Below are 26,508 nucleotides of genomic sequence, written 5' to 3'. Positions count from 1 at the left end.
AAGGGATTAGCTAGGCTGACCTTCTACTTAAAATAGATCAGAAAAGCTCATTCTGTTACCCCTGTTTTGAGCTGAATAACTTATATTTGACCAAAGCATATCATAGGTGGTACAAGAGGGTGTTAGTAAGAATAATGGGATGGAATTTATCCAGAAAATCACAGAGGGGAGAGAGTTCTCTCTAGCCATGTCTGGTTGGGAAAGTTACACCGGTTAAAGTGGTATAACTTTTCCCTTCCCCTTATTTTGGTGGAAGAATGGCTTTTTTCAGTACATCTTAAACCCCTTCCCAAGTAACATAAGCTAAAACAATAAAAGACGCTCTGATGCGGGAATAAGAACATCTACACAAAGATTGTATGGTTAAGACTTTCGGATGTAGGTAAGACACTTTTCTATGCTCAGGCCTTCAGTATGTGGTGTTGTCCCTTTAACTTATTTCTGGTGATAATTCCCATCCCAGTGAAGGGGGCACTTTTGAACTTTGGGAGATTAGTAGAAATAGTGCAGTGACTGCAGGTACTGTTGGATTCTATTTTCCCAGTCACTGGGTTTCTGGCTGGTGGAACAGAAGTGGTGGCGGCAGGCCTTCCAAAGGGAAGGGCTGGACACTACCCCATTATAGACAAGACCCTGGCATCGCTGTCCCCTCTTCAGTGTGTGATGCTTTCTAGTAGCTTGTCATAATGGCTCTTTGTTGCTTTGTTGCCAGCTGAGGGGGACACTAGTGGGCTTCATGTCTCACCAGGAGATGGGTGTTTGAAGGCATGCAAGGTAACAGACTTTGCCAGGTTAGATCTAAGTTACATGAGCTAATTCCAGCTAAATATTAGGTGTCTTCCTTTTTATTTGGGCAGGTCTTGCCACCTACCATCATGGTTCAGCTGAGATCCTTCCATTGGCAAGTCCCTAGGCATGCATTTGTTACCTTCTTGGCTATGGCATTATTTGATCAGAGCCTAAATTTGTTAGTTTTCAGAGCTTGGTGTGAAGTTAGACCTTTGCTGGAGGGGTTCTCAAACTGGGGGTCGGGACGTTATTATGTGGGGGGTTGCGAGTTGTCAGCCTCAACCCCAAACCCTGCTTTACCTCCAGCATTTGTAATGGTGTTAAATATATTAAAAAGTGTGTTTAATTTATAAGGGGGGATTGCACTCAGAGGCTTGCTATGTGAAAGGGGTCACCTGTACAAAAGTTTGAGAGCCACTGGTCTAAACTAAGCCATAGAGAGAAGAATGGGACTGTGGTTAAGGCATGGCACTGAGACTCAGGGGATCTGGGTTCAATTCCTGCCTCTGTCCCAGGCCCCCTGCATGTTTTTGAGTTCATCTATCTCTGGGTGTCTCCATTCCCCATCTGTAAAATGTGAGTAGTAATTCTTTTGTCTTGTTGATTTAGATATAAGCTTAGCCCTTGCTGCCCCATACTCTCTGTACATACAGCACCTATCACTTTGGAGTCTTGATCTAGATTGGGACAGGTAGATGCTATTTTGATACAAATACAGTGAAACCCCTCTATAACACGATAATTGGAGTCCAAAAAATTCGTTCGTGATAAATGCAGGGTCACTTTATAGCAGGGTTAAGAAAATTTACTATTTCAAGCTGGTCAGTTTGTTTTGTAAAAAAAACCCCAACAGTTATCCCAGTGTGTTTTAAACCCAAAAGTAGTAATTTAATTACATGTACATGAAAGAAACATGTGAAATTGACTCTACTAATCATTGTGCAGAGTGCAAAGTCAATCTGGTTGCATGACTCCATAATTTTAAATTTCATCACTTCTTAAAAAAGCTATCTAGTGTGGTCTGCTTATTTGCTGCGGACTGTTCTAGCAAAGTCAAGAATGCTTCTGAGTTGGAGGATTTTGACGCTGTCCACATCTTGAGTTTCCAGCCACCTCAAACTGGCTTCTAGGTGCTTTACTGCCTTGGACACTTTTGGTGGGGGAGTTGAGGTGCCATCATCATCGTCGTCATTAGCGCCACTGGTTTCGGGCTCTGGTGGTGCAGCTTCATTCTTCTTGCTGACATTTGCAACAATTTCGTCATCTGAGATGTGTTCCTATATGGGGCAGATGTCATCTGCTGAAAACCAGTTGAGGATATCATGATGACTGTGCTCATATTCTCTGAGTGCTTCTTCGGCTAAACGTACGTCATCTTCAGTGAATCTTGTAAATTCAGGCTTGTCATTGTTACCATCATCGTGTGTAGATGATGGAAAAGCTGGACGAAGACCCTTTATCCAGCATTGTTCAATGCAAAGTGCAGAGATAGCATCCCAGGCTTTCCCGCCAAGGTGAAAGACTTCTTTCAAGTTGAGTGACGCTGGTGATGTGTCGATGGAGAAGTTGTTATCTGCTACCATCCGCTTGATCGTTTCACGATGATAGTTTTGCTTAAATACCAATATGATGCCTTGGTCCAGTGGCAGGATTTCTGACACATTGTTCTTTGGGAGATAAGAGACTTTAATCTTGCCGTCACAACTGACAAGATTTTCCACTGCGGGATGGGCCGGGCAGTTATCAGCAAGAAGAGAGCTTTTTGCTCCTGCTTGAGTTTTCGCAAATGAGCCTGAACGGCTGGTACGAAAGTTTTATGGAACTGGTCTTCAAATATGGAACTATTCATCCATGCATTCTTGCTGTTGGTGTATTCAAAGGGAAGGGCCTTCATATTAACATGATGAAAACATCTGGGAGACCTTGCTTTTCCGATCAGAGGTCTGACTTTGTGACTGCCAGACTTGTTGACGCAAAACAAGAGAGTGACTCGGTGCTTCCTCTGCTTAAAACCTTCTCGTTTGTGACTATCAGCCCTGGTTGCGAGGTTACGATTGGGTAACATTTTAAAGCATAAACCAGTTTCGTCGCAGTTGTAAACTTGATCGGCTGTGTAGCAACCTTCCTCCAGCAACTTTTTAAGGTCAGTTGGGTAGGAGTCGGGAGCCTCTTTATCAGCAGAGCAGATTTTCCCCAGGCACAAGAACTTGGTTTATAGTGTGCCTTTTCTTGAATCTGTCCAGCCAGCCATTACTCTCCTTAAATTTGGATTCATTTCCATTGATAAGGCGATCAAATTTCTCTGCTTGAGCGTTCAGAATAGGGCCAGAAATGGGAACTCCTTTTGAGCGAGCCTGGACAAACCATTTGTACAAGGTTGAATCTAGGCTTTTGTCATTAGCAAACTTGACCTTTTTACGCTGTAAACCAGTTTCCCCTTCAAGAATGCAGGGTTGGCTACGGAGCTTTTCTTCTTTTTTCCACTCTTGCAGAATGGACTCACTAATTCCTAGATCTCTAGCAAGCTGAGTTTGTTGTTTGCCCTTCTTTAGTTGATCCAGGATGTACAATTTCTCTTGGGCAGAAAATGACTTGTTTGCAAATTGGCGTATCCATAACAGTAAAATATTTTTAAAAATATAGGAAATGAATAACAAGTTCATAGGCAAACACCATGCTCATGTACAACCCGAGAACTAAGTGCGATGGCCACGAATCACTTTATTCTATAAGACCGGAAGAACACGGTTTATTTATAAATCTCGTAAAAAAAAAAAAGTATTCTGGCAAAAGGTGAACAGTATTACAGCCTTAAAGGGGAGCCAATTTATGATCGCGTTATATCTGAATTCGTGTTATCACGGGGCGCGTTATTGCGAGGTTTGGCTGTATTAACTTTTCTGATTCCTTTCTTGGCTGGTATGTCGAGGATTCATATTTCTGTGTCCTGCTGGTCAATAGAGATGGTAAGCTGTTTGGGGCAGGAACCATCTCTCTCCTGTGTTTGCACAGCGCCTGGCACAATGGGTCCTGGTCCATAACTGGGACCCTTAGGCCCTACCACAATGCTAATCGTAGATGAATGTTCACACCTGTGATAGGGAGTACTTAGGCTATGTCTACGCTTGCGTGGTAAGTTGACCTACGCTACACAACTCCAGCTACGTGAATAATGTAGCTATAGTCGGCATACCTTAGGTCGAGTTACTGTGGGGTCTGCACCGCGGGGGGTCGATGGGAGACACTCTCCCGTTGACTTACCTTACTCTTCTCTTTGGGGGTAGAGTACAAGGGTCGACTGGAGAGCGATCTGTGGTCAATTTGGCGGGTCTTCACTAGACCCACTAAATCGACCGCCAGCGGATCGATCTCAGGGCGTGGATTCTGGCTGTAGTATAGACCTGCCCTTAGTTTTTAAAACTGCTGTTTAACAACCTATTTCTGCCCCACAATCCAATCCGTTCATAACAGCAGCACCTGAGTATTTCACAGGTACTATTCATCTGAGCTTAAATACTGTAACAGTGTGTTGTGGAGAGTCCTCTGGATTCTAAATATCTGTTGCCTTAACCAATCTACCACTGTTGTTGGAAAATGAAGCATGAGACATAATCATGCGAATGAGCTATGTTGGATCCATGTACAAGTAATGTTTTGTGTTCATTCTTAGTTTGCTTACAAAGTTCATTCTCAGAGCTGTGCTGCCAGTGCCCAAGCAATGAAGTGAAGAGCTGGGGGGTGGGCTGTGTTTAGAAATGCAAGGTGGACATAGTCAAGCACTTTCTATCTGAGAACTGAAAAGCACTTTCCAAGCATTAACCGTCTCAGCTTTCTCACACGTGGTAGATCAGTATTAGTCCTACTTCCCAAATGGGGCACAGAGCAAATGACTTGCACTGTAACCATGGGCAAATCATTGACCAAGCTGGGAATAGAAATTTGCTCCTAGTCCCTTGTTTTAATCACTGTATTAAGAGCAGGAGGCAGAGAACCCAACTAGGGCTGAAGCTTCAGGTTACACAGCTTGGAAGACAGCGTGACCTAGTAGATAGAGCACTAGACTGGGACTCAGGAGACCTGGGTTCTATTCCTAGCTCTGCCATTATCCTGCTGGATGACACTGGGCAGCTCACTTCCCTGTTTATTCCCACTTTACAGATGGAAAGTGATACTTGCCTCCTTTGTGAAGCTCACTAAGATCTGCTGATGAACAATGCTGTATAAGAACCAGATATTATTAATAATAATAATGTATAGGATACTGGACTGACAATCAGGAGAGCTTGGGTTCTTTACCCAGCTCGGCTATTGACTTGCAGGGTGCCTCTGTTCCTCTTGTCCATTGTCTATTTGGGTTGTAATCTCTTTGGGGTAGAGACTGTCTCTCTGTACATGTGGTGCCTGGCACAGTCGGGAGAGGATGCTCCAGTTTTTGGTTGGGGTTTCTAAGTGCCACTAATGATACAGAGTCCAAATGCTGCTCTGTCAGCAATATTCTGGGCTGATCCTTTTGAGTGTTTGCTGTTTTGCAGACTGTTCCTAAATGGTCTTGGAAAATGAGTGTTTTCCCAAGGCTAGAAGAAGGGGCGGAGCCAGGACTCCTAGGTTCTATTTCCATCTTGCTGTCTGACCTTGGAAGATGCTTCACCCCTCTCTCCATTCTCTGCCCTTAAAGTGGGACCTATCCTTGGCTTCCTCTTGGTGCAGTTGAGAATTGGTTAATGTTTGTAAAGCACTTGAAATTCTCAGATAAAAGGTGCTATAGAAATGTCAAATATTCCTTTAATCTGGAAACAGTAAAGGGAATTGACACACGCACCCCTGCCCCAGTTCCTGTAAGTACACTACAAACTAGGAATCATGAGAGACTTTTCCTATCACCACCTAATGCTGAAAATGTCCATGGTGCATGAAACCTCTCCCTGGCACTCTGTGCACTTGAGATAAATGGCGACTGGGGCCCAAGTTAGAAATGTCTGTTGGCCCTCTAGCTGTTTTTTCTGCATGACAAATCCAGTACCCTGACTTCTGTCTGATCTGTGCTTGGTCGCACATGACATGGTTTATCTGGATTCCAGAGGCCTCCTTTGGAAGCTGCCCATTTTTATTCCCATCTGTCTTTTGTTCTCTTTTTAAAACTCTGAGTGCTTGCATTTGACTCTGCTCTGAATGACAAACACCCACTGGAGTTCAGGTTCAGAGAACTTCTGGTGCTTTGGCTTGTGGCTTTTGTGAAGTGGGCTTGGAGCTGTGCTTACTAACGGCTTGTCTGTATACAAGCTGTACTACCTGAACTACACTGGGATAGTTAAATCAATACAACAACCCCTTCCCTGCAGTATGTATGTCGTTATACCAGTATGAGTTGCCTTTATTTTGGTGTCGCTATTCCCATGCTGGAAGGGATGCATCCACACTAGGGCTTGTACTGGTGTAATTAGATTGGGGTAAAAATCTCACCCTAGAGGGATACAAACACTATGTAGACGGTGCCTCATTAGACTGGAGAGTTTTGGGGAGTGTATCCTTTATTCATTAGCTGCTAAACATGCTCCATCTAGCTTATGTTTCTTAGGATTCTGCAGTGTTCATTAAACTCAACAGTTGACAGAGTTAGAACAAACAGGAATTAGTGCAGATTCCTATTGGAATGAAAACCAAATCAGTGGCCCCAATCCTGCAGGGAGTGCCTATGGGCCCATGGATCTGGTTGTAGGATCAGAGTTCTGGTTTGTGACAGAAACTTTAGCAGTTCTGAACACGCACTTTGAGTGACCTGTTTTTAATCAGAATCGATGTTTACAAAATTGTTTCCTGCTCTACTTAAATTTTTTTTAAAAAAATTATTTCACTGTTAAGCTAATTTACTTTTTTTACCATCCATGCTGTTTACTTTTTGCACTTAACACATGTTGGACAATTAAAACAGATGAGTCATTTTCACTTCTTACTGCCAGTTTTCACTTTCTGGCTCTGGTACAGTATGAGAATGCTGTGATTGGGTTTGTGATGCTGGTGGGAAGGCACCTGTGTTAACTGAATTGCTTTAAGAGTAGAACTATTTTAAAAACTTTTTAAAATAAAAATGTAAATTTTACGACTAACCTAAACTAAGTTCCCCTCTAGGGTGTATCTTCTTTAGGCCCCTCCTTCCCCCAAAGGATTTGTCCTTAACTTGTATTAGCTAACATGGGGTAAAATTCTAGTGACTTCAAGACAGTTCGTGGTTTTTAACATGAGTGAGCAGGTTGGGGTCATCCTGGTGTCCCCCATATCTTTACCCTAACCTGCTAACTCATATTAAAACTACAGACTATCTTGTCTTCACATGTATTTTACTTACACGAGTTAAGGACAAACCCTTTTTATAGTGATGACAAAACCGTAATATGGAGAAGAGATGAGGTGTGCCAGTGCATTATCTGGCTACATTTGGCCACTACACGGAAAATGTGAATGTAAGAGCGTGTGACATCTTGCCTTGTAATCCAATTTTATTTAGTTGAGGTGACCTTGTATAGTATAGTAGAGTCCTTATGTAGTGTAGTGTCAGCTCTGGGTAAAAAAAGTCTGTGTAGGCTGCTTTCAGAAAGCTGAAGAAAAAGGCATTTGGGGTTTTAGTATAATTTCTTATGGTCAAAATACTAGATTTGTCAAGCTACTGTGTGCGGAAGAAGAAATACTATGTTGAAAGAGGATGTTTCTTAGCTTTCGCTTCAAATTACATATTGTATTGTACATACTGCTTAAAAGATAATGTCCTTGCAGTGTTAGGGCTTGTCTACAACGAGGCCACTGCAGCACTTCAGTGAAGATGCTACCCATGCTGATGGGAGGGGTTCTCCCATTGGCGTAGGTAATCCACCTCATCAAGAGGTGGTACCTCGGTTGACAGCAGTATTCTGTTGTCCATCTAGCATTATCTACACCGGGGGTTAGGTTGGTTTAACTGTGTGACTTAGGGGTGTGGCTTTTTGACATCCCTGAGTGACTTAGTTATACCGACCTAATTTCCCAGTGTAGACCAGGCCTTTAGCTCTGTGTTTTTACTGTGTCGATTTTGGGCTTCTTCCCTAACAGCACAAGTAAGCACTTGGGCTTTCTAGAATATTTTGGGGCTTGTAAGTTACCTGCAGGGGCCAGTCCACACTAAAGTACACTTAGGGCTTGTCTACACTGTGAGGTTGTCGACAAAACTTTTGTCTTTCATGGGTATTTAACTTTTGTCTTTTGCGAGGGGGGGACGGGACTTTTTAAGGTACCCATGAAAGACAAAAGTTTTGCTGACAAAAGTGGCAGTGTGAATGTGGCTTTGTCGGCAGAAGTGCTATCCTGCCGACCAAAGCCAATGCCACTCGTGGGACTGGAAGTATTTTGTCGGCAAAAGTGCCTAGAAAGTGCCAACAGAACCTTTACACATGTTGACTTTTAGTGACAAGGCTATGTCAACACAGCCTTGTCGCTAAAAGCTGCGTGGTGTAGACAAGCCCTTACACTGAAATAGTCCTTGGCTGTGTCTACAGTGCCACTTTCAGTGCTAAACCTTTAGTTGTTCAGGGGTGTGAAAAAACACACCCTGAGCGACACAAGTTTTAGCACTGAAAAGTGCCAGTATAGACAGCGCTTTATCGCTGGGAGATAAAGCTACCACCACTTGTTCGGGTGTTTTTTTTTATTGCCGGGAAAGCTCCCCCCCGGCGATAAAGCGTGACTATGCTGCCCATGTCACAGCGCTGCTGCGGCTGCGCTGTAACATGGGCAGTGTAGACACACCCTTTGTTTAAAGAGCTTAGCTACATGTTTGTACTGCTCCTAGCGCAATGTGGTCCTGATAGAGGCTTCTGGGCACTTCTGTAATAATAATTGAGTCATGGAACTTGATTCTGACACAGTTGGATTTCACAGTGAAGACGGGGTTTCATCTCTCTCTTAGGCTTTAGCCCAGTTATGGAGCATGGTTAAGGGGTTAGTTGATACAGGAGGCCCTGGCTTAGTTGCTTTGTAGCATGGCTAGGCCTTTAGAAATCAGCCTCTGACAGAAGCAGGTCTCTGGCTGATTTCAGAACTTGGCAATCAGCGATTCCTTAAGAATTATTTCTTCATATGTTTTGTTTTCTTCATCTTTGAAGTGGATTTTCTAATTTCTAAGATGCCCCTTGAGACACCAGTGAGGGAACCAGCTGCTAAATTCAGATGTTTCTCTAAGGCAAGGTAGTTCTTGGGAAAGACTAGCTCATTTTGCTGTATTATCTGTAGAATGCAGGTTGCTGTGCTATTCTTGCTAATGAAAACAACATCTTTAATGGGTTGCCTTTGGTGGTTTAGCACTTCAGTACTGCATGAATTTCTTGGGAGGAAAATCTTTGACTTAATTACTCTGATCTTGCCCTTGGAAAGGGATGGATGCTAATTGATTAGGTGACAGCCCTTTGTTTTGGTCTGACTCGGTGTTTGACAAGTAGATTGGGGTAAGACTGTTTTGGACACATGCTTCAGTGAACTCGTGTCCCAATAATTCATATTTCATTTATTGCAGAAAGCAATTACATTCTAAATTAAGTTCAGTCCCATGTAGTTTAAACCATATGGTAAGCTGTGCCTTTGCCTTGTTACCACAGTAGTTTTTTGGCATAAAAGCCTCTTTTTTTCACCTCTTTGAATAATCCTTAAAAATAAGAAATACTGTTAAACATGTTTTTTAAACCCACCCCATTTGAAACATTGAAAAAAATGCTTGTGAATTACAGCAGATAAGGCATTCTGCCAATATCCAACTGAATACAAGCTGTAAAACCAATCCCTTAATGATGAAGTGTCAAATACTAGATGTTAAAGTTTCATTAGGCATTTTTTTTAAATAAACCATTTAGGCTCTGAATAGATTCCTCTGTTCTTGTAGATATTTAAATTATGGAATACCCCCCTTTGCTTGTAATTTTGTCCAGATAATATTTATCAGCTTTCTGTGCAGTTAGCCTAGTAGAAAAACAATGCTTGTATGGTTTCAATGCTGCATGGCTCATTTGAAAAAACAAACCGCAGTCTGTGCATTTCTTAGTTGCTTAGGACTCCATGTTGTGTTAACTCATTGATGCTCTTCTTGTGACACTTTAAAAATGTGAGGTCTGGAGCACTTGTGCCCTCAAATTTTTGATGTTTTTTGCTGACCCAATGTCAACTTGATTTTAATTCAAGATGTTTCTATGAATGTGTTCCATGTGGCTAGTACTTGGATAGGCACACTGTATGACTCTTGGAATCTCATGGCTTTCTCCCAAAGGAGGAGCCTATAGTCCCAGTGACTTGGCAATTGTTTTGGTTGGATAATTATAATTTATTACCTTAAATTCATGGAAGGTGCTCAGATAATATGGTGATAGGCAGCAGTATAAAAACCCACAGATAGACTCCCCTTGGAATGGTATGGTTATCCTCCTTTCCAGTCCTAAATGGTTGGTAGCATTGCTGTAAACAGCTGCAGCATGACACACCAAAGGTGGGTACATTTAATTGACAGCTTTATTATTAATTTATAGGACAGTAGCACCTGGGTGCCCCAAGAAAGATACAGGCCCAGTGCTAGCCATTGTACAGACACACAGTGAGTGACAATCTTTGCTCTTTGAACAACACCTTTCATGCTCCTTGGTGAAGTGCTTCCTGTGTATGTACCTTCTCATCCACTTCTTTAAAAAGTTGTTGAGTGCTTTGGGGATTTTGGGGAGAGAAGGCAGAATATAAAAATCAGTCCTCACTGTGTCTCTTGTCTCATGGAAAATGAGCTGCTGAAAACCTCCATTGGTTGGAGCTATGTTCTCAAAATCCAAAAAGCCTTGTAGAGAAACTAGTCTCATTTCCAGAATTGTCTGTTGTTTTGAGAATTACAGTTGCAAGATTAGAACAAATCATTTGCTCTCAAAGCACCTGGGGACAGAGGAGCCGCTGAAGAGAGTGAGGATTTATTACTGCTTAGCACAGATGGAAGGATACCTGATTTCCTGATTTTTTTTGTGTCTGATGTAATTGGAGCGAACATATGGTGCTTGCAAAAAAATCATGGAGGCTGAGACAAATCCAGGGCATAATACTTCATATCAGGGCTGGTTGGAAAATTTTGTTCTTCTGAAAATTTCAAGATTTTGGCAAGAAATAAAAACTACATATTTTGATTCTGTAATGTCATCATGTTGCCTTGTCAGAGTTATAGTTTGAATTCCTCATGCTCCTCTATAGATCTCTCATGATGCATTACCTTCCCTTTTTGGTGAGAGGAAGGGGTGCATCATGGGAGTCGTGGCTGTAGGGCAACATGAAGATGTAGCCCAGATAGGGAGCCTGGCCCATAGAGGAGAATGGGGGAATGAGGCATCTGAACTATGACTCCCAGAAGGCATCACAGTAGCATTTCAGAATAAAATATTTCAGTGTTTAGGCAGTTCAGTTTTTGACCCCGCCTCCCCCCCAAAAATAAAAATTTTCCATTGAAAGAACACACGTTTTGCAGAAAACTTTTTTGTCAAAATATCTTAGAATGTTTCCAATGGGTCAGCCCTACGCCATGCACTTAGCTTTTCAAATGTCCTCCTACTTCTTGTAATGTAGTAGGTAGACACCCTGTTTTACAGATGGGGAAACTGCGGCTTAGAGGTGGCATGATTTGCCTACTCCACTGATGGAGCCTGTGTCACAGTTGGGATTAAAACACAGGTATTTTGGGGTTCTGGTCCAGTCTTCATCCCGTGCTGGTAATACTACTTGAGATGCTTGGATTAAAAGGGATCTTGCTAATATACTAAACTTCACCACAACCAGATGAAATAAAGGGGGTGTGTGTGTGTATTTGTGTAGTATTTCACTTCACAATTCCTCGCCACTAACCCCATACAATGCAGCCATTTCCAGAGTGAGAGAGAGTGATGATGGAACAGCATGCAACAACAATGTAGAATGTTCAGAGGAGGAAGCAAACACTGTAGCAAATTGAGATTGGAGTGGATTGTACCTCCAGAATTTAAGCAATTAATATTTTGGGTCCCCCAGTCCAGATTTCCCGATGGGGATATCCTGGGTTGGAAACAGCCGGCCCAGGGCTCATCTAAATGGAGAGCAAACTGCTTTTAGTTGCTGCACTGGATGGAATCAATTGTTTGTTAGGACAGTGGGATATTGTGTTGGAATTGATTGACCAACAACAACAAAAAGGCAGATGCCTGAAAGAATTGTAGGGTCAAAAGCAAATTGAAAGAGTATTTACAAAAGGATTATGCAGCTTGCCCAGACCCAGGAGGGATGGAGGGAGGCCCAGGGCACTACAGTCAAAAGGCTCTTAATTTACATACAAGTGTGTTTTAAGAGGGTTTGCACTCTGTCCTCTTGGGAGAGGCAGGAAACTGTCCTCCTCTCCCCCGCTCCCTGTAATACTGCTTAGTTGAGCAGGTGCCTTATGGAAATGTGGAGGGGGGAGGGGAAAGAAGGGTTTCCAGTCTTCCACTGAGGCAGCCCCTTGGCCAGTACTGGAATGATCACATGGAAACCTCACTTTGCTCCTCAGGCTTTCTCTTGAGTATTGTTTTTTTTTTTTTGTTTGTTTTTTAAGGGGAGGAAGGCGATGGGTCCAGATTATTTTGGCCTTCATTTAGACTGGAGGTGAGTGGAGGAGCCACCATGGGCACAGTTACAAACACCCCGGAGGATAAATCTTTTGAAAGGAATACATCCTGAGGCCAGCATCCCATAGGGAATTCTGGATAACTCTGGAGGAATAACTTTAAAAATCCTTAAATAAGCCCTAGACTATAGAGACTAGGGAAGAGAGAGTTCCTAGTATAAAGCTGGAAATGGTTGAGATAAAGCAAAAAAAAAAAAAAAAAAAGGTGAAGGAAATGGCAAAGTTGGGGTTATGGAGTTACTGCATTTAGGTCTTGTCTCAACACAAGTTGCATCGCTTAACTGTACTGGTCTAGTTATACTGGTACAACTCCCCCACTGTGAGTGCAGATCTAGTCTCTAGATGTGCTGCCCAAAATAATTTTTGAGCTAAGTCCTCCCTCCTTGCATGTCTTGGAGAGAGTCTGTATTGCAGCAGACCATTGCACCAAGGGCAAATGAGAGGTAGAGTGCTCCCAGCCCAGATTTCCTGTGTGACCTTGGGCAACATTGCATAGTCTCTCTGTGCCTTCGTTTCCCATCTGTAAAATGGGGATTATAGCACTACCTTACCTCACGGCAGTTTGAGGATGATAAATGCTTTAAAGATTTTGAGGCTCTCAGCTACTACTGTGATGGATGCCAGATAAGTATCTATGGGCATGTCTGCACTACAGCCCTAAGTCAACCTATATTAGGTTGAGTTACAGCCACTGCAGTGGCTGATGTCCACACCACCCTCCTTCTGTTGGTGGTGCGCATCCTCACCAGGAGCGCTTCCACTGACTGAAGGGGGGTGGGGGCTACTAAGAGCCAGGATGCTCCCCACTCTGGGAGTGGGTGTGGGGGTGTGTGTGTGTGTGTGTGAGTGAAACAGCTGCCCAGGCTTCTTGCCTCCCTGTGCGGGGAGTCTCCGGGTAACAGCCTGGCTGGGAGTGGGGACAAGACAGCCAACAGCCGATTCTACATAGACATTGCATCACCCTAACTACACCAACATAAATGCTACGCCTCTCCCATGGAGGTGGAGTTATGGCTGTGTATTAGGGCACTGACATTGGCAGGACAAGGCTGTAGTGTGTACACTGACATAATTAGGTTGACGTAAGCTACCTTATGTCGACCTAACTGTGTAGTGTAGACTAGGTCTAAAATAAAATGAATGAGCTGCTCCCTTGTATAATTCAATGAGACCCTCAAACAGATGCACTAGTATACTGGGATCTTATAAAACTCTCCTTTTGAACATCTTGTCAGTTTGGTTACTCAATCACAAGTTATGAAACCAAAACGATCATTATGAGTTTCCGGAAGCCACCTCCATAGGCTGTCTGCTGAGGAGAGGAAGAATTGTTCAGAAATCCAAATGCCCCCTCAATCGATTCTCCCAAGGAGCTGAACGTAATGTTGCTAGGTCCCATCTGTTTCCAGAACAGTTTTTGTTTCCCCAGTCAGCTGAGATTTGTTCTGATTGCCTGTGTTTTGAATCTATTTCCCTAAGTTAAGTATCCTCACACCTTCTTGTCAACTGTCTAAATGGGCCATCTTGATTATCACTACAAAAGTTTTTTTCTCCTGCTGATAATAGCTCATCTTAATTAATTAGCCTCTTACAGTTTGAATAGCAACTTCCACCTTCTCTGTAAGTGTGTGTGTGTGTGTGTGTATATATATATATTACTATATGTTCCATTCTATGCATCCGATGAAGTGGGCTGTAGCCCACGAAAGCTTATGCTCTAATAAATTTGTTAGTCTCTAAGGTGCCACAAGTACTCCTGTCCTTTTTGTGTTTTGAAAGTACCTGTCTGGCTGGTCTGCTCACGTTTTAAGCCTGGTCTCATTTACCACCTTGGGCAAGTAGGTTGAAACTTCCCACGTTATTGAGTGCTTAGTCAGTTCCTTCCTTTCTTCACCATTTTCATCTGCAGCTGTACAGAGTTAAACTTCTGCTGTATGACTTTTGGGGGAGGGGCATTTGGGTTAGTAATCTTGTAGCTACTTGAGCTGGGCTAAATTGCTGTGTGGATGGGAATGTGGACAAGTGGTTACTCACCAAACCTCCCAGTGCTGCTTGTTTACTTGTTTTAAATATGCTTATCCTATTTAGCCACTCCCAGGATGTTGAGAGATTTAATTAACCAACATTTGTAAAGTGCTTTGTGATCCTCTCCTTGGGTTTATCTTTGCTGCAATTACTGGGCTCTTTTCCAGGGGTTGCCCCAAGCCCCCTGCCATCCACACTCATTCCTCTTGCTTCAGTTTAGACAAGCACCCCAGTGGAGCTTTCAGCCTGGGCTACTCCTGGCTGTGGTTATAATCCAGGTTAGAGCCCAGGTTCCGCTTTCACTTGGGCTGGTAACCTGCTAATTCACATAGTCATCCCATGCCTTCCCAGAGTTCCTCGTGTCTGCCCAGAAGGACAGACAGATACTCTGTTGATTCACTGGTAAAGAATCAGAGCAGCTCAGCTTGCTGCAGCATAGAGAACTATGGGATATACCCCCAGAAGTCCTGGCAACACACAAGGAAATGAAGCACCAGTAGCACAGAGTAGCTGCGGTATGGTGCTGCAGCGTGATTGCTTGCACCCATCCTAGTTCATCTGTGACCCGTTGCCTCTCACCTGGACAAAGTGCAGTGAACACCGACGCCCTAAGGAGGGCAGGCGTAAGAGTTGACACAAAAATCAGTTTGAAAAGTAACCTAGAAGGAGGGCTGGGTGAAGGAATTATATTTGTGTCCTTTATTTGTTCCTTCATGGTTTACAAAAATAGCCTGAAAGGTCTAATTTCCATTTGCTTTTGATATTGAAATCTCTGGCCTAAAAGACTCCATGGCTGGCTATAGAACTCATCATATTGTGAGGCTGTAATCCTGGGGAAGCATCAACCCTACTACCGTTGAGAAGAAAATGTTTCTTTAATTTTTAGAACTCCTGTTTGTGTTGGGGTTTTTTGAGAGTGATTCATTAAAACACTTGGTAGAAAAGATACATGAATTCTATTCCTCTTGCTTCAAGTGTAAACTGTAGCAGCTGAGTACCTCACCATCTTTACTGTATTTATCCTCATAGCCTCCCCAGTAAGGTAGAGCAGTGCACTGTTATCCCCGTTATATAGAAATAGAATAGGAAGGCACACAGACTATAATATATATGACTTGCTGACAGTCACCCATGGAGACCTCCAAGTGCTAGACTAGGGCCTAACCACAGGACCATCCTTCTTCTCTTTACCCCTTAAAGACTGAAAGAGCACCCTAAATGCATGAGACAGCCCCTTCCGCTCACTGAGTCTTTAAATGAAAACATCAGACTTGATACTTCCAGAAGGATGGCCTTGCGGAAAGCATTGGGCTAGGCCCTGCACAGCCATCGACACATGTCATCCTGGTCCATGAGTGGGGCTCCTAAGCACTACTGCCAGACAGATATTAATAATTAATAGCACTGGAGATCTGGGTTTAATTCCTTGCTGTGCCACAGATTCCTGGTGTGATCTTGAGAAAGTCGCATCACTCTGCACCTCTGTTTCCCCATCTGTCAAATGGAGGAAAAATAATCCTTCCTTTTGTTTAGATGGTAAGCTCTTGGGGGCAGGAGCTGTCTCTTTCTATGTGCTTGGGCAGTGCTCAGCATGATGATGGGGTCATTCTTATTTGGGGGGGTCTGTGCAGTGCTTGGCATGATCGGGAGGACCCCCAGTCTTGGCTGGGGCCTCTTGGCACTACCACAATGTAAATAACAATTTTACAGGCTTTTTTTTCTTTAAAGGGACAAAACCATCTAGACCTTCTTCATAAAGAGTGGCACAAATCAAATGTTTCTTGTGACGATTCAATTTAAAACCTATCTTTAAAATACTGAATGTACTTTACCTCCCTATTCCTGTTCCCAAGCTCCAGGGGGGAGGGGGAGGGGAAGGAACAATTGATTCAGGATCCCATTGTAGGGGGATGACACATTGTCATAAAGGTGTCGGATGTTCAGCCCTTCTGAACACCTTTTAAAATTGCCATTCCCTGCTGAGAGGCAGAAATAGAATAGGAAGGCTAAGCCCTCTGCAGAAGTGTCCTCAGCATGTTTTTGTAAAGGAGATGAAGAGGGGAGGAGAACACAAAGTTCAGTCTCCGGTTACATGGTAGCTTTGAAGATCAGCCAATAAAACTAAGTCTATATGGCTCTGGGCATGCACAGTCTCCAAGAGGGTTTTCATTTGAAATGTGCTGTGCCCTCTTTGACTCACCAAGGGGCTGGTCAGATCTCATGGCTGAGACTGAGGCATGTTCCAAGGGGGTTGTCATATAGCTGGAACCTGGTAACTGGAGCAAGCAATGAATGAATCAGGATTCCTGGGTTCTATTCCCTGTCCTACCACTGGCCTCATGTATCTTTCACTCTATTTTGGGTACTTACATGGCCCCCATTACTGTGTATTTATCTTCATAACCTTTGTGTGAGGCATGACAGTGCTATTATCCCCATTGTGCAAATGGGGAAGTGAGGCGCAGAGAAACTAAGTGACTTGTCTGCTGACAATTCCACAGGAAATCTGTGGTGCACATTGAATTGAAGCCGGGTCTCAAGTCCCTAACCACTGCGCCATCCTTCCATCAGCCATAGGAACAAGCCACTTAATCTGTTCATGAATCAATTTATGTTATAAATGGAGCTAATTCCTACTTCTTGGGGTGTGGGTGAGGTTTGCTTAATGACTAAAGGTGATTTGAGATGTTCTGGTGAAAGTCACTTTAGAACATAGTGTTATGAGACAGGACATAGCAGTCAAAGGGGTTGGCAAGTTTCTTTGAGTATTAATGGGCTGTAGGGTGTGTATAAAGGAGGCTACCATAGGAATGGAAAAGACCTATCTAGACTATCTTGTACTAGCATGTGTAAGGGAGCTGTATTGGCCCAGCCCAAGACTCTGTGATGGGGGTGGAAGGGGATAGTTTACTGCTTTCGAACAAATCAAGCGGACTCCGTGGAGCACCATGATTCAGTGTTGCTTTTGAGCCTAGTGCCCTATCGTTGAGAAGTGTAGCATCCTGTATAGAATGCTAGTGTCACGGCCTTCAGGGAGGGTGAATTTGGAGCCACTTGCAAATGTTTGGCTTTTAACAGCAGCTTGTGGAATTAAACCAAGAGGTCAAATGAGCAGGATATTAGTTTGCAACCAGCTGTTTTGGCAGATCTCCGGGGAACACTGTCTAGAACCAGACGAGATAATCTCTGTTCAGATTACGGCCTTTGGCTCAGTAAAGGGGCGTGGCTGGGGAGAGAAAGCAAACTCTGCACACACACATCCTTTCTGGGTAATGCCTGCCCCAGATAAGAATGTGCAGGGGCAAGTATTTGGGAGCCACTCACTCAGTCATTGCGGATGGGTTGGAGGAGCCTGTAATGAAACCATTGCCACTTCTCTTGAAATTCCCTGTGTCTGAAAACAAAGACCAGAACTGCTTTTGAAGTCTTAAAATGACTGTTCCAGGTTGGGGATTGATATTGTAAAAGCTTCTTTCTGTGATGTCTCCCAGATAAACTGTCTTCCTCAAAATCCTTTGAAGGTTAGAACTAAAGGCAGAAGTGGGGAAAGCACTTTAGGCAGAACTCTCAGCTAAGAGGGAGAATGAAATGGGAAGAAATTATGCTGATGGCAGTTGCTGAGGATAAGACCTAAGATCATGTGAACTAAAGGGGTGATGGGGGAGGCTGGTGTTAACCAAGGGGACCCAAAGAAATACAGAATTAGAGATTAAGTTGTTTGGGGCTGGAACTGTGGTGTACAACCCTGGGAACACTGCCAACACTTACCAAATAACCATTCCAACTGTGACCTTGTTTGGTTTTCAGCTGTCAGAATTTGTTGGCTGACATTTTGCCAAAGTGACTAGTGATTTTGGGTGTCCAATTTAAGATGCTTTAGAGTGGCCTAATTTTCAGAGAAGTGCTGAGCGTCCACCCTTTTTATTGCTCTTCACTTCTAGAAGGCTAGGTCATTAGCTGCTCAAGGATACCATGGAATACTTTCTCGCACCACTTAAGTTGCAGTGCTTCCTCAACCCATCTTTGAGTCCCACTCCTGTGATCAAAGTCCCCCCTTTCCTCCTGTTCTGCCCCAGCCCTGATCACAGCGCCTCCTTGATAATTTTTGTGGCGGTAGTAGTATCTTAAGTTCATGGAAGGATGCCAGCCCTCTTCTGGTGGGGAGAGAGCACCATCATGGGGTGTGTTTTTCCCCTGTGTGTTTAATTTTCACAGCTTCCAGGTTTCTCACGGTGCAGCTGCTTTTGGTCTGTGCTGCCCAGCTGCAGGAAGTTCCTTTTTTTTTTTTTTTTAAAGGGTAAACCTGCCTCTCCTCCATGTCATGGTGGGGAGGAAGGGGCGGTGCCTCAGCATAGGGAAGTAGCTTTCAGTTCTCGTATGGAGTTGGGACAAACCGGAGTTAGGACGAACCAGAGTTACCAGCCATGAGAATCGGGAGGTAGCTTGTCTAACAGCTCCTGATGACTGCCTCGATATGGAAGAAGATTAATGGGCTAGTGAGTATGTGGGATTAGTAGTTAATTGCCATCTCAGGGTTGTAGTGCTTTTTTGGATCTAGCTGGGTGTTTGCAGACTGCAGCTGTTGCACCTATTCTAGCTCCTCCTGAGAAGTGATAGGAGCAGCAAGGTGTGTTGCCTTTTTGTCTCTGAAATAAGCTGGGATTTCTCAGTAACAAGACTGTAACTAACACCCTAGCTTTTGTGTAGGCTGGGTGTGTCAGAATTATTCTTAGAACCCCTGATGAGACACTGAGTTTCTTTAAACCAGTTATTTCTTTCCTGGCGTAAGCATTTTTCAGTTGTCTTTGTTCATTCCAGCTCCATCTCCCTGCCACCCCCCTTTGCTCGGGGATCTAATTGACCAGAATGACATTAAAGACTCTAATTAGCCCAGTACAAACAGCACACCCTCATCTCTCCTTTTGTTCTTAGGAGCCAAGAAATCTTCAAATCACGATATAATAAAAGGAGCTGCAAGGGGAAAAGCTTCAGGGGTATTGGAATTAGGGTGCCAAATGGGAGTCTTTGAGCAAGGAGCATGTGCAGTCTCAACAGTAATGGTGCTTTTTATATCTCTAGCTGTTTTTATTGATGATATATATGCCGTAGTCTGACGAGCAGAACTGAGTGTGGCCCCTTGTTATTTTGGTGGTGTTGAATAATCCACACACTTGCAATAGTGCAAAACTTGGGAGATGGCTTAATGCTGTGAATGTTATGTTTGAGTCAAAAGGTAGGATCCTAGGAAGGCTGGTTTGGCCTTCTATATCGCCTTGAATGCTCATTCTGTAGGATGACCCCCTTGCCACAGAGACGTGGTGCTGGCCGCTTCCAGCAGCAGTGCGGGGCCCGCGGCACCACAGGGCTGGCAATCCTGTGGGCCAGATCCAAAGCCCTGACAGGCTAGATCCAGCCCGCAGGCCGTAGTTTGCTCACTCCTGTGTTAGGCCATGTTGCTTCTGAAAGGAGACTCAGTAAACATGTTCCAGAGAGGGGTGTGTGCGCGCGCGCCTTCTCTCCTGTATTCTGGGACCAGCTCAGCTACAACAACACAGCATTTTTATGTTTGTTCCTTATGTTTATTTTGGTAGAGACTAGAGGCCCCAACTGAGATCAGGGCCCCCATTATGGTGTGCACATTAGTAGTAATAGTTCTATGATATTCCCTAGAAGCTTCAACAGAGGTTAGGGGCCCCAATTATTGTGTACTGCAGTAGTGCCCTGAGGGCCTTGATTGCAGATACCCATTAAGGTGTCTGCATTCACAGTAGTTGGGGCCTTTAGATGCTGCCATAATATTAATAAAGTGCACATCCTAATATGGGACCCTGATCTCAGTTGGGGCTTGCAGATGCTACCCTAGTACTAAGATTGAGCCCTATTTTACCAGGTGCCATCGAGACACGTAAGGAGAGACAGCCCCTGTTCTGGAGAGCTTGCAGTCTAAATATCAAGCTCTAACTGCTCAGGGGCCCTTTTGGCGTAGTATCAGCCTCCATGCCCCATAGTGATTGGAAGCCGTTCCTGGCATTCGGTACGCATGCTGACCTGGGTTTGCAGAGGTGCTGAGCACCAGCAGGTCCCTCTGCCTTCCATGGGAGTTGAGGGAGCTCAGGCTTTGTCACTTTAGCCAGCACAAATATCTGCTTTGTTTCCTTTGACGCTTGGCCAGTGCTGCTTTTTTCACTCAAGTTATCGCTGAAGAATGTTTTGCTTCCCAGTAACCTTGCTTTGTTAGCACAAGGAGCTGTGAAAACTTAGCAATAACTCCAAGGTCACTTGGTCTTAAGCAGCATCTGGCATACTAGTAAGTGCTGGTGATAGGTATCTGCTTTATGCTTTGGAAAGATCTCTTAGTAGGGGGCCCTCTTGGTATTTTCTTGCTAAAGCTTCCAATGGCTTGTATGGTGGGATTTGACTTTCCTTTGTCTCCCCTCCTCCCAACACTCTTCTCCCTCCCCCCCCCCCCCAAGGTTTTTAATCCTTTTGCCTGTAAACAAGTTGAGTACAATGTGCCTGCGTGGGTTCATGTGAGCGCTGTTATCTCCCAGCCATGCGGTTGGTGTTGGAGTTTGAGATACAACAATCAGCTGGTGAGTTAAGCTATCTTAGTAGGAGTGTTGCAGAGTGTAGCTGAAGTGATGAGGCTGGAAGATCCATTGACGGCTTTTGTGGGGGAGAAGTAGGGGGTGAGGGGTTATATGTGGAAAATGTACCAAGAGAAAGTGTGGAGGGGATCATGGACACTTCAGTATGGTTGGAGCTGTCTTCGATCAACTCTGTGCTCCCCTTTCTCCTCCTAGGCTCCACATTCTTTCTAGCACTGCTTATGCTGCAGCACTGGTTTTCTGTGAGCAGGTGCGTGCCTCAGCTAATAGGTGACTGGTATATGGGAAAACACTGGACGTTTCCCCAAATGGTTGGTTATTAGGGCAGCAGGAGATGCAGGTGCAGTTGTTCTGGTTGCGTGATTAGGAGTGCTACACTGCGCTACAAGGTGGAATGCCTTTTTTCCGAGCCATTGACAATGGGGAACATGAACTGAGATTTCAGGTTGTTTTTTAAAAAGTCCAAATTCCCTTCCTGCCACTTCATAGTTATCTGTGTGCTGTGATCCTACCCGTCTGTCTTCTGGCCCTCTGCTTGACTTCACATTAAGGACAAGTGTAATGCTTAAGAAACTGTTCTAGGTGTCTGGTCTGCAGTGCACCAAAGACACTCATGCAGAATCCCTTCCAGGGAAACAGCAAGGAGCTGCAATCTAAGGAGAGCAGTGCTGGCTCTGCATTTTTACTTCAGTTATCACTTCATTGGTTTTTTAAATGGATTTGTTCTTGCATCAAACAGAGGCTGCACAGCTTAGTGGTTGAAGCTGGGAGTCAGGATGCCTGGGTTCTATCCCCAACTCTGAAGGGAGGGAACAAGGTCTAGAGCTTAGAAGAAGGTGGGACTGGGACTCAGGGTGCCTGGGTTCTAGCCTCAGCTCTGGGACTCTTGTGCTGAGGTGACAGCAGAGTCCAACCCCAGCTCTTCCATTGCATTGCTGAGTAAGGCTGAATGAGTCGCTTCACGTCTCTGCCTTAGCTTACCCATTGGCAATATGGTTACTAGGCTCTGGGCTTTCCAGAGTGCCGAGAAGCTTCATTAAAGTTTGTAAAAGACTACACACTCCTTGGTCTTAATATGTGTGCAACAGTAGCGTCTGCAGCAAAGCAGTTTCGGATGGTTACACAGAGTTCACACCTCGTAAGGCCACAAAACTTCCTTCCTCCAGGAGAGCAGGTGCTATATACATAAGCAGCAGTGGGAAGTTTTATTTCCAGGGGCCACCACGTTGGGTATCTTACAAGTTGCCGTCAAGAAGAGAAATGCTATTGGCACAAACTGAACCTACACATCAAGAGTAGGATATACTTGCCTCTCTCTAGCCTGTGGAGGAATGGGTAATCTTGAACCAAGGGTATGTCTGATTCTTACTTGCTGCCCACCCAGCCTACTGGGGACTCCATGTTCAGGTGGACTTATGTGAGAAGTGACACTGACATTTCTCTCTTGCTGCCATGCCTCTGCCGCGTCTGTTTGTGAATATCCAAGAGTGAGAGCTGCAGGCTTGGCAGGCTGCCTGTTCCCATATTGCTGGCACACAGTCTGCAGCCAACTAAGTGGTGCATATGCAGTTGTCCTTCATTCCCTGGCCTCCTCACCAGTTAGTTGTTGACTACAACTGGTATCTCCCCAGATTAACAAAGGAACTGGGCTAGCCCTAGAGTACCAATGTACACAGTTCTAATTATCACCGTGGCTCTAACTAATCAGCATGTGCCTATGCCCAAATACTTCTGGCCTTTACATGGTTGCCAGATAGCATCTCTTATTAACGAGGGGCAGAGACCTGTGTCCATAAAGCACCATGTATACTGAACAGCACCCCATAAGTAATACTCAACACATCTGTAGCGCCCTTGAACAAGCAATTTACAGTGCTCCCTATGGTCCAGCATAGCAACTTCACTGACCTCCCTCACAGATTTATAGGCACAGAGAGAAGTCTCAAGGTATTGCAGTGAATTGGTGGCAGAGCTGAGGGTGGAACCCAGGTGTCCAGACTTCCATTACTGTGGTGTGCTGACCACTAAATCATACTCCGTGTATATCTTGGATTGGATCAGCTGGGGATTTACCAAGAGTATCTCTTCCAGTTAATACCACATGGTAGCTAGCTATTAGTAACCATGTTTATTATAGTGCCTAGGGACCAACCAGAGTCCGTTATGCTGGGCACTCCATGGTGTAGCTCTGCATTTTCTTTAGCATTTAACCATGTGTTTAGGTGAATGAGTGCAGAGCTGGCTCAGTACAGTGAATAGGGAAGACATATGGGACTCCCTTTCTTCTTTATACCTCAATTTCCCTGTCTGTAAACTGAGGGCCATCATACATACTTTCCTTTGTAAAGTGCTTGGAGTTCTCTGGATGAAATAAGAGCTGAATTTTACAAGTAAGGGGCTTAGGTAGTTCCAAGGATGGTGTTTTTTACATAGCCTATGATAGGACATGGATAAAATATTTCCAGGCTGGTCATATAAAAACTGTGTGGTTCTAGTAGTTGCATCTTAAGTCTTGTCTTGTCAATTCATTCCAGACAATATTGGGTGAGAGTTTGTCTGTCATGGAAATGCTATAATGCAGTCTTCCTCAAAGCCTTCATTTCCCTTTTGATCCAAGTGGGAGGGAAGGTTAAGTAAGTGCAAAGGTTGGGAAGAGGGTGTTGCATAAATGGGGATTTTTCGCTTTGCCCACACCGTGGAAGACAAACACAGCCAAAGCTCCATCAAGAGAGGAGCTGAGCATGTGGGGTGAGTCAACAAAGATTTCAGACTGTTGTCTCCACTTAATCTGTCCCTCCTGCAGGTAAACTCTACTCTGAGGAGCATTCTGTACCCCGCAGCTGGATCATGGGCAGGTGCCTGTCTCATGTTGCTAATTCTAGAGCAGGAACCATGGACCATCTAGAGACTGTATGCCAAAGCAATGTTCTTCAACCTTTTTATGTACAAGATCACTTTCTCAATTTAAGATCAACCCAGGATCTACCCCACCCCTTCCCCGAGGCCCTGCCCTGCTCACTCTATTCCCCCTCCGTCCGTCGCTCGCTCTCCTCCACCCACACTCACTTTCACTGGGCTGGAGGAGGGGGTTGAGGGGTGGGAGGGGGTGCAGGCTCTTGGCTGGGGCTGAGGGGTTCGGAGAGTGGGGGGGGCTCTGGGCTGAGCCTGGGGCAGGGGGTTGGGGTGCAGAAGTGTGGGGGGTGCAAGCTCTGGGAGGGAGTTTGGATGCAGGGGTCATATGGTCACACTGCACTTAATCTCATAGAATCCACTGGACATTTCATGAATTTTACTTTTTATTAGTGTCATTTGTGGTGTTTAGATCCAAAACCCTTCAGGGATTGTCACAAATCAGTGTAACATTCTCAACTGTGGGATGTGCATTGGCTGAGCCTGGGGCAGGAGGTTGGGGTGCAGAAGTGAGGGATGTGGGCTCTGGAAGGGGGGCTGGTGCAGGGAATTGGGCTGCAGGAGGAGGTGAGGGGTCTGGGACGGAGTTTGGGTGTTGGAGGGGGCTCCAGGCTGGGGCAGGGGGTTGGGGTGTAGGAGGGGGTGTGAGGTGTAGGCTCCAACCAGGAGGCGCTTACCACAGGCAGCTTCTGGCCAGCGGCGCAGTTGGGCTCAAGCAGGCTGCCTGCCATGGCCCCACACTGCTACAGAAGCGGCTGGCTGCTAGCACATCTCAGCAGCCCGTGGCGGGGAGGGGGGCAGTGGGTCTCCGCGTGCCCTCAAGCGCCACCCCTGCAGCTCCCATTGTCCGGGAATCACCTCCCCTTCACCCCCAGGGGCCACAGAGACGTGCCAGCAGCCAACTGCTTCCGGGAGCGATGTGGGGCCATGGCAGGCAGGCAGCCTGGCTGCGCCGCTGGACTTTTAGTGGCCTGGAGATCGCGATCGACTGGCAGAGGCTCCAGGATTGACCAGTCAATCACGATTGACGGGTTGGTGACCACTGTGCCAGAAAATCTAGGAATCCATGTTTAGATGCTAAGGCTAGAAGGGACCAGGAGATTATCTAGTCTGATCTCCTATATCAGTGCTACTCAAAGTGATGGTCTGCGGACCGGTGATGGTCTGCGAGCCATCGGCTACCAGTCTGCGTGCAAATTGGGGGAAAAAAAAAATTGCCGGTCCCCCCCCATCAGATAGCTTGAGAAGCACTCTCCTATATAACACAGGCCTGATATCATCCAGTTACTCCTGCAGAGAGCCCAGTAACGTGGAGAATTGACAAGATTTGTGTAAGATGGTGCATGTCAGACAAGTGTCACAGCAGTCATGATATAGAGTGGGGAGGCAGTTTGGTCCAGAGGCAAGAGCACTGGACTAGGAGATGGAGACCTGTCTTTTATTCCAAGTTCTACCATTGAATTGCCATGTGACCAGGGACAAGTAATTTTGCTTCTCTGTGCCTCTGTTTCCCTTCCCCGCCCTTTGACTGCATTGTCTATTTGGATTGTAAGCACTTCAGGGCAGGGATTGTGTCTCACTGTTTCTGTGCAGTGCCTGGGGCAGTACTCATATAGGATTCTAAAGTAATTCTGGGTGACATACACTAGTACAGATGAGACACGCTCCTTTGGGGATTATACAAATAGGAGTCCTTGGGCGAGGTTTGAAATGAGGTGCGGAGGGTTTAAACAAGGGTCTTTTGGATTTAGAACCTGGTATGGCTGTAAAATTCTGGACTTGCTCACGTTGAGAGAACAACTGTTAGCTACAGCCATGTTCTCTAATGGCTAGAGATGTCCAGTGTGCGTCCATATTGCTGCCTAGCCAAATAATAGCAACTGTGGAATAGCTTCTCTCCCCCACCCCCCTCAATGCTGAAGCTTCTCACACCAGAAACTGACAAACCCAACACACTCCCAGCTAGAGTTGAACTCACTTTGGCCTGAGCCAGATTAATGGCTAAATCCTTGTTTAGCCACCTCAGTGTTGACATGTTTACTAGCTTTGCTCCCCTCTGCAAATGTCACTCGTCTATATCCAGAGTCCCTACTGTGAAAAATCAGTGGATTGGTTACAGTTCTCAGTTCTGGTTGAAATAAGTTTAGCTTATACTTAGTATGGCCATTGTTGCTCCACAGGGAAGTTATGCTGTCACTGTTAGGTATCTGTCCCAGACCAGCAGGTGGATTAGGGCTGTACTAAATCACATATCACAAAACATTCCCATTGGGTTTCTAAGTGGATTCTATTATTCCTATGCATATCTCATTGGCTCTAAAATCTCACTAACAGTCTGCTTCAATGGCAGCTTTTTCTCTGCTCTTTACCACAGTGGAAGGGTTCTGCCTGGATTCCCCATAGTATCCTAAGGTTCCTTTAAAACCTCTTGAACCTGTGTGAAATTTCTCACTGAAGGAATGTGGGCTAGTGGTTAAATAGGGAGGACTGAGAGTCAAGGCTCCTGTG

General features: G+C 45.0%; 1 protein-coding gene across 5 annotated transcripts in view; it reads left to right on the top strand.

The window, feature by feature from the left end:
* The window catches only part of MARK2 (microtubule affinity regulating kinase 2), a 104,723-nt gene that overhangs the window by 13,471 nt on the left and 64,744 nt on the right, over positions 1 to 26,508 (top strand). Inside the window, exon 1 of one of the 5 annotated variants that reach the window (XM_077820987.1) lies at positions 18,786 to 18,978. The exons of the other annotated variants lie outside the window; for them this stretch is intronic. Coding sequence (XP_077677113.1) covers positions 18,943 to 18,978 — 36 coding nt within the window. The 5' untranslated portion in view covers positions 18,786 to 18,942. Of the gene's footprint in view, positions 1 to 18,785; positions 18,979 to 26,508 lie in introns of those variants that run through there. 5 annotated transcript variants of the gene reach the window in all.

The sequence above is a fragment of the Eretmochelys imbricata genome, chromosome 7 (assembly GCF_965152235.1).
Source record: "Eretmochelys imbricata isolate rEreImb1 chromosome 7, rEreImb1.hap1, whole genome shotgun sequence".
Lineage (NCBI taxonomy): Eukaryota > Metazoa > Chordata > Testudines > Cheloniidae > Eretmochelys > Eretmochelys imbricata.
This window is presented reverse-complemented; position numbering and strand designations above follow the sequence as displayed.